We start from the raw sequence: 12,214 nt of genomic DNA on the forward strand, positions 1-12,214 counted from the left end.
CTTAACCAAGCTTTTCTTGTTAGGGGTATTTAAGCCCCTAACATTCCACGTTAGGAGAATCATGACCCTTAGGGAAGGGTGATGCCCTTCCCTAGTTTCAAAAGTGTTGTAATTTTGGTTTGATCCTCTGCCTCTCCATCTTTAGATCTTAGCTCCACAAGGATTTTCTACCTTTCCTCTTTCCTGATGTCATCCCACAATTTGGTTTTCTTCTATTAGCTATATTTTGGAAAAGACCTCCTCTCATGTTTTCTTCCCCTTCTTCCATCTCCTCTTGAAGCTCCTTGACACCAAACAAAGCTTCATGGTTTGCTTCTTCCAATTCATCTAAATCCATAATTTGTGTAACCACTTTCAATTTCTCCTTAGTAGTTTCCTCATCTTCTTGTTGTAGGGTTTGTGAAATTTCTAGGATTTCATTTAGCGCTTCTAATTCGAAGTATGTTGATTTCATGTAATTCTCTCCTTTGTCTTGAATGCCCTCAATTTCTTCATTGTTTTTTTTCCTTCTTGTTCTATTTTATCCTCCTTTTGAGTAGACTCATGAGCAAATTTCTTGATTTTCTCTTTGCTTTCCTTTTTGTTTCCTCCATTGTCTAAATTATGTTGGTTAAGCTCTTCTCACTTAACTACCAATATTCTATCTATTTCCTTTCAAATGGCTTCAACTTCATTTTTAAGAAAGGTAAGCCCTTCCTCACTTAATCTATCAACGTCCCTGTTCATCTCTTATTGGTTCTCGTTTATGGTATTCAGCATTTTATCCTTCCCTGGATCGAATTCTATTGGTTTCACTTCTATCCATTCTCCTTCTTCTAGATCCAAGTTCCTAGGGTTAGATTGCAAATTTTGATCTCCTTCTATGCTTTCTCTTTCTAGGTCCAGGGAGAGAACCATCTCTTAAATGTTTCCTTCATGTCTTCACTGTTCTTTAAATGATAGTAAAATTAAGTAATAATTATGATTAAAACTATTTAAAAATTTAATTAAATACTAAAAAATAATAGCGGCCACTACCTCACATTTATTAAATTTATTTTCCACAAGAAAATGACACAAATAGTGAGCCAACACAATGTGACGGTTAATGTATACTCTGATATATTTGGTGAAAGAAGAAGAATTTTTCTTAATTCGTCTTAACTTCTTAGCACGGAAAATTAATTTCTTTCAAATCTCGAGAACCAGTTAAGTTTCAAACGAACAGACCAAAACCTACATCAGAAAAATTGCTTGCGATGGCGGAGGATCGAACTAATGTTGATTTCTCTCTACCCACCCACTCATTTCACATGCTGATGTTGACGTAGGCCTTTCATGCCCGATTTGCATGGAGAATTTCCATGCGAATCAACAAGTTCAAGTTTAACTAAATTCACAGAATTCAGAGATGCAAGTTCAAAAAAATTCGAAGTCTCCTATGCTAGAGAATGTTGAATATTTATCTTCTATCTATAGGAGTTGTTGCTTATTACCATCTCTTTCCGACATCATATTTTGAATTCTTAAATGTTTGCCGTTTTATTAGTTCCTGCCCAGCATGGAACTATAGCGGAAGGCATATGCGCTAAACAGTGTTTAAACTGAGTTTTCCCAGCCAATCACAATTCACTATTATTTGAGGATTTCTCCCTTATGCAATGTTATTACAGAAAATTGATCAACATTTAACAATTAACTGTCAAAAATCAAACTTAGTGGGTTATGATTGGATGATACTGACTAATCACAGCGACAAAGCCTCCAAAACATCAGCTGCGAGCTTGGTAGGACAGACTTCAAAGATTTCGGAGGCAACTTTAAGTATCTGTTCTCCACATCTCAAAAGTACATTTGAGTATAAGGCAGAAGAAGCTTTCCCCTATCTGTTGTGAGAACCATGATCATTAAAGAAACTCTACAATTCAGTTGGTCATTGTAATGCACCGCGTCATCATTAGTTGAAAATGCCCACTCTGTTTGGCCTAATAATCAGTTGTGAGAAACATGATCATGAAAGGAAAGTTCAGAATTTGGTTGGTCATTGTACAAAGGAATCACGATCTTCCATGAAATCCTGCCCAAATATTGTCTGATGAAACCCACATTGTTAGTAGATAAAAAACCATTAGTATGGAGACTGTATATTATTGTACTTTTCCTTCAAGGAGACAAATATGTGCAATTGCAGTTGGGCACAGTTCAATAGCAACTCTTCCAGAAAATTTTGTAGGGGATCGATCAAGAACAAGAACAAGATTAGCAGATGAAATAGAATCAAAAAATAGATGAATGAAAAATAAAAGATGCACACAAATACACATACTAAATAGATAAGTGTGCACTAAGAACTAAAATTATAAAATGTTAAAACATATAAATAAAAAAATATCAAACTACGATCCTAGGGAAAGGCCACTCATAAACCTAATGGCATCAAGGATGACATTGTAATCCTAGATGAACAGCTAAATGATATGGTCCAAATTCTTAGAAAAATGCAAGTTTCTATTTATGATTTTTTATTGTTTTTCTGTTTTTCACTCATATGGACTATACAAGAATGTTTATACATATCAAGTATGTTGAAAATTTATGAAAGAGACAATACTAACTAGAATTTTTAATGGAGAGCCCACCTTAGTTATTCACCTTGTGGGTATTCAAGAAATACACATATGGGATGAAATGTTAGATATAATATTCAAACTTATCAATAATACTAATTTTAATTATATAAGAACATCTTATAGAAAAATATAAGTGACAAAAAGAAAAGATGCCATAAATGCAATCTTGGGAGAAATCGATTGGGAGTTAAAAATAAAGAGGGTTTATTTAGCTAAATATATGGATTAATGAAAAAGTAAAGTGGGTTTGAAATAAATGTGGAGATAGAAATGAAGTTGAGTATTTTAGTGTCTATAAATGAAATTATGGAAAAGGGAATAGAACAGATCAACACAAATACAGAAAATAAAAAAATTAAATTCATACAATTAATGTAATAAAGATATGAAAGGGATTTTACGATTAGGTTAAGTATTATAAGGGGAAAAGGAGGAAAAACCCAAGGTGAGACTTTTTATAGAGAAAAAGGGAACAACAAGAGATAGATGATAATAGTGAATATAAATAGCATCAAAAGAATACGAATCATAAGTAAAAATTAAGGGGATTAATATATAATAAGGAAAAAAATGAACTTTTGACATGTGAATGATAAGGAAATAGTAAAGGAAAATAATAATAATAATTGTGGCAGGATTATTTATGGATTTCAAAAGGAGATAATGATGGCTCATCAATGATGTATTAGAAATAATTGTTATCAATCAAATATTTTTGTTTTCACTATGTGTTCATGTGTAAGTAGCTATCGGATTATCAAACAAGATGAAACTTTTTTTTCAAGTGCTTATTGAGTCTCACAATTTGGAGGGTATGTTGTGGAAGCAAGGGGTGATGCAATATTCACAATTCATGAGATATTGGTTTTTAAAAGAGTTAAGTATAGTCTTTATCTATTTATTGAGATGATATGTTTGTATGGTTGTCACTTGCACTAGCCTTCTAGGATTTTGCACTAATGAAGGTGTCAAGTTGAGGTAACTTAGGTACCTAATAAGATATGAAGATAATTTAATGAGGATATTCTCTTCTATTTTTCTATCATATTTCATTTGGAGAATGTTGTACACTTGGTTGAATACATGTTTCATGTGTCTTATAGCTTTGTGTTATCTTGTAGTTGACCTATATCCTCTTTATCAATAAAAATGAATAGTTATACATTATTTATGACATTTTTAAGCATGGGAAATTAAGGAGATAGAGTATGAATCATCATCCACCAAGTCCATCAAAGAATAAAATACGATAAAAACAAAACAATAAGATTAGATTGAGATAACATGGAATATTTAATGTAGATTTTAATTTATATGACCATAGAGTGCCAAAATTTTATGTTGTTTTTATATAATTGAGTGTAGCTATTGAAACAAGTTTGGATTTGGTGTTTAAATATTTAGATATATCTGATAGTTATCTATTAGTCTAATCTAGTTGTAATCATGTGTTTATGTACTAGTATTTGAGAAGGTCATGTAATAAATGAGGTTTACAAACTTGTTGAGTTTTTAACTTAGAAACCTCTTAAAATATGGGATGGTCTCATAGAGTATGGCCTCTAAAAGTTGAGACCAAATTCTAGAGATGACTACTTTTATTGGAGTTTCAGCTGGGAATATAATAAATCAACAACTAGTGTAACCCCATGAATTTGATAGATTTGACAATTCTAGAGCTTGACAAGCCAATATGAATCATTGATCTTACTTTAGTTATAAAATAAAAGCGAGTCATGGACATAGGAAAAATCAATTTTTTGACTTTAGGAAACATTTAGGAGCTCAATTTGATCAATAGCCAAGGAATATGGAGAGTAAATGCATGACCTAGAACCCTCAATGTTATGATGAATATGTTGTTGATAATTACAATTAAACACAAAAAATACAAGCACAAGGGTTTAGGGTTCAAGGACATAAGCATACAAAGAGTCAAGACCTAGTGTTTACTCGTGCAACATAAATTGAGGCCTTAAGGAGGACAAAATGCCAATTTTTTTTATGATTCTACCAATTTCTACTTGAAACCCTAATAGAGACTAATGATGGTTTAATGAAGATTTCTACTTCTTTCCTAGCTAGCTTGGTTTCTTGTAGCATTATCAATTTATCCTCGATCAAGCTAATTATTCGCTTGAGCAAACACCTCTTGTTAGGGGCATTTAGGCTCCTAAAATTTTATCAAAGTAGAATCATGGTCCCTAGGGAAGGGGTTTCCCTTCCCTTCCCTAGATTCATTAGTTCTGTAATTTTCCTCTACACTTCAACATTCCTTACTCTAATAATGAGCTCTTACATATTTTTCCTTCCAATTCTCATACTAGAGTTTGATCCACAATCCAGTTTAGGTTTTATTGAAGGAATTTTCTTTATCCCCAGTATGAAAGTCCTAAGTTTTTGAGAGTCCTAAACACTCACCTATAGATTCTATATCTTCTCTATCTTTCCTTTCGTAGAAGTCATCTTCCTCTCTACACAATGGTGGACTTCTCCAGGTTCTTGTTGACACTCACCACCCTTCCTTTCAAACCCTAACTGATGCATTTCCCTCTCTTATGTTTACTCATTTGTGGATCCTTGGGGTTGCCAAGTTGATTCAATTATAGTCACTACCTTGTCAATTTCCTTCCTATCCTCTTCTTCCCCTCCCCATCATTTCTCTTCCTCCTTTTGATATTCCTCTCTTATTTATGCCTCCTCCAATTAGGATGCATCATCTTCCCTAAATTTCACTTGTCCCAAGGATTGACCAAGAATTTGACCACCTTCTCTAGCCTCTCCTTTTCTATTACAAGGAAGCCCTCTAATTTGATGGTTTAGATCCTTTGAAAATGTTAGTTCATCTTCTAACAACAAAAGCAAATATGTTTATTGCATATGGGTCACTTTAATCTTTGTTTGTAAATTTTTTAGAGCTTCATACTCCTTCTATCTATAATCCTTTCTACTTAGTGATAGATCCTTTGATCCCGTGGGCCACTGTCCATCCTTCCCAGCACTCTCTAGTCCCAACTTTTCTTGGTCTAATGAAGATTGATATCTAATATATAATATCTAATCAATCCATTAGCTCTCTTGGTTTCATCCCCTTCTCAACCTCTAATATTTAAATAATTAATTGTGATGTTTTAGACAATTATAGAAGATAAGTTATTTTTATTGATATTCTACTTAAAATTAATTTAATTTTGATATTTATCTTAAGAATTTGCATCTCAGTTTTATTAATGAAATATTTTATATCATTTACAAGATCATTTTTACTATCTTATATGAGAACACATTATTTAAGCTAGTAATTAAATGCAAACAATATTTTTCATAATACAAATAAAATCATTGTAATATTAATGAAATATAAATTACATTTATCATAAACATTCTAACTAATATCAACATGTATTTAAATAAAGCTTAACAAATGGTTGTTTTATTTGATGCGATAATTAAGCTAGATGTCCCATGCACTAACTAACTATATATATATATAGATATATATATATATATCCAATTGTATTTTTAAGACAAATAACATTTTCAAAATAATTTTACATTTCAACTTAGCTTCAATATGACAATCAAAAGAAACCGACACAAACCAACCCAACCCACCCTTATCTCGTAAACTTACTAACTCAATCTAAAGTCCTAAAGCAAATACAAAATAAAGAACCGCAATAGCTAACACCATATTATACCACTCACTCCTACTACTAAACCAGAAACAGCCTTTGTACACAATTTAGCGCAATCTTGATTGTTCTTCTCTCATCTTCAGCAGCTTGCGCATTTCACTTGCAAACGTCTGGACATTCACTTTCGAAGACCCTCCCATCTTCAACAGCATTTCTGGCCATGTCCCTCAGCTTCTGCGCAGTCGTTCGCATCTCTTTACCTTTGTCATCACTAAGCACGTGTCTCAAAATCTCCTTCACCTTTTCTTCGTCTGGAATCCCACCGAGATGTTCACACAACTGAATCCCCACACACCCATTTCTGCCAAAATTCTCATGTTAAAAATGTGATCTGCAAACATAGGCCATCCGGCTATGGGAACTCCGAGGCTTAAGCTCTCGAGCGTAGAGTTCCAGCCGCAGTGGTTCATGAAGGTGCCCAGGGAAGCATGGAAAAGAATCAGGAGCTGTGGGGCCCAGCCCCATATGACCAGTCCTCGGTCCTTTGTTCGCTCCAGAAAGCCCTCCGGAAGATACTCTGCGTTGCCTGAGCTCCCGGATTCAGTAATTCTGATAGCCCAAACAAAGGGCTGTTGGCTGCCTTCCAGCCCTCTGGCCAAGGCCTTTATTTGTTCCTTAGAAAGGTTGATCACGCTCCCAAACGAAACGTACACAACCCATCTAGCGCTCTGAGAGTTCAGCCACCGGACAAGCTCATCTGCCGCGATGTCCGCTATTTTCCCACGCGTGCTAACCTTATTACCGGCTCCGCCGAAATAACTCATCGGAAGCAGGGGTCCTATAGCCCACACTGGTTTTCCCGTCAGGTTTCTCAGGTGCCGGAGATACTCAGACTCCAACTCCTCGAAAGTATTAAGTATCAATCCCGACCCGCCTTTACCAACGATCTGTAACATGGGCAAAAGAATCTTGGTGATCGGATTCATCCGTCTACACTCCAGTAATCCTTGTTTATCTCATTGCTTTTGAATCTTAGGGGCCTGGGAAGATCCAAGCTCAACACAAGACAATCCTCCCCTTGTTTCTCCAACGCCCGCTGCATGATAGAGCGCGAGGCTGAGTTGGACCCGCTGACTCCAAAGGCTCCGCATGGATTAAACTCCACGCAAGAAATATGAAACTTTTCGGCGCTCTGTCGCGCCCATCCCATGAACGAATCGAACACAACACAGACTGGCGGCGCCGCTAGTCCCTGTTGTTCCATCCAAGCATCGAAGGGTTGTTGGAGCTTGTTGGCCAGCGCAAATATGCTGCCGTCGGACTCTGGGGGACAAACGTCGGAGCTTTCTCGGCCCTCTGGCAGGCCTTCCACATGTGGCGTAGGAAGGACTAGGAGGCGAAGATCGATACCGCAGTTTACAGCTTCGTCTACGAAGTCTTGCAGGCGGGGTACGTTGGCGGGCGTGGTGACATAGCTGATTGTTAGACCTTGGGACGCAACAAGCCTTGAGAGTTCCAACAAAGGAATGTAGTGGCCCAGCGCAGGAAACGGCAAGACCGCAACATGTGGGTTCTGGAGTCCGTCCATCGACATTCATAAAATAGAATGAAGATATCCAAGACAAGATCTTGATGACTCTTAGATTTAAAAGTGTTAAAACATTTAGAGTTGACTGACATTCATTACATTTAATATGTTGCTTTGTGTGTGGTTTAAGACTGCTTCTTATCGACGTCCTGTCTATCCTGCACGAATAGAATATAACAAATATTGATGCCTTTTTGTTTGTTTTTGTTCTCATGAGGAGAAATGGAATCAATCATGACGGGTATTGTCTATGCAGGGATGCTCCCTGACAAGACTGTTTTTACATTTATTATTTGAGTGTCATGCAGTAGATAAATATTTTGATTATTTGATAAATTGAGCTTCTATTTTTGTGATATGTAGGGGAGAGGGCTGAATAGTTGAGCACCCTAACTTCACAATTTTCAAAATCATATGTGGAAATTTCAAATCACTACCAATTTTTTAAAGCACCTTACTTGACAAATCTTCTAGTTATAACTAAGGTTTCAGGGTCACATCATCAAATTTGATGCCACATCAGCATGCTTTTTGCCAAGGTATCCAAAAACAGCCTCAAAAAAGGTGAGACCAATGGTTGTGCAAAAGAGAGAGCCATAGTTGTGCAACTAATGTGGTATCACATGATTGGTTGCTTTTAACAACTATAGGTAGTCATCATCAGCAATAAGAAGTTTAATCCAAAGCTTTCGGTGTCTATTGAACTCAATACCTTGAACCCCTAGTTTCCTAGCTATAGAATTAGTATACTAAGGTAAGCAATACTGCTCCATGAAACCATTAAGGCTGCACTATGTTTCCAAAAATGTAATATTTGATTAGTAGACAGCATCAAGAGATAGTGAAAAAGTATAGTTGTATCTATTTGTGATTTGTAGTAGCTGTGGTTTGATTTATTATTGGTTGTATCTGTATGGCTAGCAATAAGTGCAATTTTTTGAGAATTAATCACAAACACATCAGTTTTAATGCTTGTGTTGGATGGTTGCAATTAATTGTGAAAGTTTGATAGTTAAATCTTTTAACTAACAATAATAACAGTTTGTTTCAAATTTGATCATTAACATTTATTTCAATTAATTGTGTAGCCACACATTCTATATTTTAATTGTTAAAAAAACCATTCAATAACAATACTACTATCTTATGACACTAATAAAAAAAAAAAAAACCATATTTCCAAATGATTGAACTATTATTGATAGATAATATGGTCCATGATGTAATGGAATACATTTTTAAATTTTAATACTTTTAATTTGATAGGGACGTGCACAATTAATATTGCCTTAGGTAACTTGATTCAAAAGGGGTGGGTAACACGTAGGGCCACGTATAAGGCTACAAAATGTAGATTATGAGCACTTGTTAGGGAGAAAGACTTGTTAAGCTCGGTAGAAGTGGAAGATCATAGTATCGATAAATATGTTGCCTATTTTGAAATTTTGGGCCTCTTTCCTTACGACCTGGAATCATTCGACAGATTTACATTTTGTGTTCTCTTTTTTCTTGTGAAGAGAGGTGGAATGACGGAGTTATTACGTAAGTTTTCTCCATTCAAACGCGAGCCATGAAATTGTTAGCTTTATCACGTGGGTTGTTTTCATGTCAAATCGACGGTTTAAATCACTTCTCTCTTCCTACAAGCAAAATAAGGAATGAAGAGCGTGCTTTATAAAATGTGCTTTACAACATTTATTTTTTCCATGTGCTAGGGTGTTGAGTAGAATTCGGATCCTTCTCATTTACCTAGAGCTTAAATATAGTATCCTTCTCACTTGCCTAGAGTCCAAATATAGTGAGCTTGGTGACTAAATATAGTAAGCTTGTTTGTTCAAGTTTGAAGTTTTTTTAATCAAAGTGAAGAATAGTATAAGTGTAGCATCTTAAATTGTACTTCCTTACAATTTTGTCTTTATTTGGGCTCTCATCGTGGCATTTGTGTCTCGAGGCTTGATTAGAGCCCTGATTCTACTCACACCCATGCGCTAAGCTCAAAATAATATGAAGATCTCGATGGCTTATTGAGGACATCCTGTGTATCTATCACAAATAGAGTATAACATATCTTGATGGCTTTTTGTTTGTTTTTGTTCTCCTAAGGAGGAGTGGAATGAATCATGAATGGTATTGTCTATGCAGGGAGAAAAATGCTCCCTAATAAGACTGTTTTTATACTTATTAATCAAGTGTGTCACACGGTCGAGTTGACTACTTGATAAATTGGGCCTTTGTTTTTGTGGCATGTAATGATTGGATAACTGCACAAAGATGGTGGTAAAAAAGGGGGGGTATAAGTGGACACTTTTTTTATGAAATTAGGTGAAGCTGCAAGTGGAGGCAAAATTTGAAAGTCATTCACTCAAGATATGAAGATAATCAAACAACAAATATTGTAGTACTCTGAATCTCGTTTCCAAACTACTAAACATTTTCAAAATTGGATAAGATTAAGGGGGTCGAATCCTTCGCGCATGAAAAATAGACCCTGATTTTTTCAGAAAAACATAACATAGTGTCTGACGTGTGCATCAAAAAAGTCATAGTTAGATTTAGTATTTTGACAAATCGTTTGGCAGAAAGATAGTTAAGAGTGAGCACTAGAAGATGTATATTTTTTTGTAATTTTTTGTTGAGTATTTTGATTTTTATGATTTTTCCAATTGAGCATATCTTGAAAATTAGGTACCTGTTAATGCACGAAGCATAAGTTGCACTAAAAAAATCGAAAATGCAATTTTTTTTTTTAAATTGTAAAGAATCAAGTGCAATACAATAATATATAAAGTGTTTAAAATTTGGAAAGGTATATCAAAAGTTATTAAAAAAATGGTGCTTGTATGTCTATGAAAACTATGGAGACACTAGTAAAAGAAATTCAATAATAATATGTTATTGTTGTTCAAATTTTAACAAAATTATATGGTTAGAAATCTTAGAAGATGGGTGAAAATATGGTGGCAATTTTAGAAATACCCACTTGATGAAGTGTAAACCTGATGATGACAAAGTCGAGAAACCAAGTTGATAAAATAAAACATGTCAAAAAGGAGGGAAATGGAGGGAAATCAAACTTCCAAACCGTAGCTTTGTCATCCAGGCCTATTTCCAAGACTAAACAGTCAAAAGCGCGTACGGTGTACCTATGGTATAAAAAGGGCGTACGGGGTACTTTTGGTGTACAAAGCGTGTACGCTCTATCTTAACTATAAAAAGCGCATATGTGCTATTTTTACTGTAAATAGCGCATACGCACTTTTTATGTTTAAATTTTGGGAGTGTATAGTATGATATTGTATATATAATACGTGTATATACATATAATATATAAATTATATAATAAAAAAAAATATAATATATAATATTTATATATATATGTATATAATAATATATAATATTTATATATATGTATATATATAATATATTAAGTATATATACACACATATGTGTGTGTATGTGTATTGTCCCCTCTCTCCCTCTCAAGCACGTACAAGGTGCCTCTCTCTCTCCCTCTCCCTCTCCCTCTCCCTCTTTCTCTCTCTCTCTCTCCCTCCCTCCCTCTCCCTCACTCCCCCTCTCTCTCCCTCTCCCCCTCTCTCTCTCAGTCTCTCTCCCTCTCTCCCCTTCTCCCTTCCTCCATACCCCATCTCTCTCTCTCTCTCTCTCTCTCTCTCCAATATATCTTCTTTTTGTTTGCATATAGATGAGGTGATAAGAAGATTGACAAGGTGGTCAGTTTTTATTTTTATTTTTAAAGAAGATAGGATATAAAGTAGAATGTTTGAAGAAGATGAACGTATTGGTTTCTTTGGATCATGTGGATGTATTGGTTGGATAATCTTTATCGGTTGTATGGTGTACTAAGGGGTCATATGGTGTATTATGACCCCTGAAGACTCCATATGACCCCTTAGGTGTTGTTATGGTTCATATGGTGTCCCGAGGGGTCATATGGTGTTCTATGATCCCTTAGGACACCATATGACCCCTTAGGACTCCATATGGTGTCATTATAGGTCGTATGTTGTCCTAAAGGGTCATATGGTGTTCTATGACCCCTTAAGACACCATATGATCCCTTAGGTATCATTAGAGGTCATATTGTTTCCTAAGAGGTCATATGGTGTCCTATGACCCCTTAGGATACCATATGGTCCCTTGAGACACCATACGACCCATAACGACACCATATGGTGTCCTAAGGGTTATAGGATTCCATATGACCCCTTAGGATACCATACGACCCATAAAAACACCATGCGGTGTCCTAAAGGGTCATATGGTGTTCTATGATCCCTTAGGACACTATTTGGTGTCATTATAGGTCTTATGGTGTGCTAAGGGATCATATAGTGTCTTATGACCCCTTAGATGTTGTT

At 35.4% G+C, this 12,214-nt stretch overlaps 2 protein-coding genes across 2 annotated transcripts in view; both read right to left on the reverse strand.

Moving 5' to 3' along the window:
* Positions 1-7,233, reverse strand: part of LOC131039759 (scopoletin glucosyltransferase-like) — a 56,951-nt gene extending 49,718 nt beyond the window's left edge. The window contains exons 1-2 of the mRNA XM_059211061.1: positions 6,603-7,233; positions 6,416-6,558 (exon numbers count right to left, since the gene is read on the reverse strand). Of these exons, the coding sequence (XP_059067044.1) occupies positions 6,416-6,558; positions 6,603-7,233 (774 nt within the window). The remainder of the gene's footprint in view (positions 1-6,415; positions 6,559-6,602) is intronic.
* Positions 7,230-7,841, reverse strand: LOC131858092 (UDP-glycosyltransferase 73D1-like). The gene has a single exon (XM_059211064.1). The coding sequence runs from the start codon at positions 7,839-7,841 to the stop codon at positions 7,230-7,232; it is 612 nt and encodes a 203-aa protein (XP_059067047.1).
* Positions 7,842-12,214: the final 4,373 nt, after the last annotated feature.

This window comes from Cryptomeria japonica, chromosome 1 (assembly GCF_030272615.1).
Source record: "Cryptomeria japonica chromosome 1, Sugi_1.0, whole genome shotgun sequence".
Taxonomy (NCBI): domain Eukaryota; kingdom Viridiplantae; phylum Streptophyta; class Pinopsida; order Cupressales; family Cupressaceae; genus Cryptomeria; species Cryptomeria japonica.

What these genes read in the sequence shown, in the direction of transcription:
- LOC131858092 (XM_059211064.1), bottom strand. Translation starts at nt 7,841, where the DNA reads ATGTCGATGGACGGACTCCAGAACCCACATGTTGCGGTCTTGCCGTTT.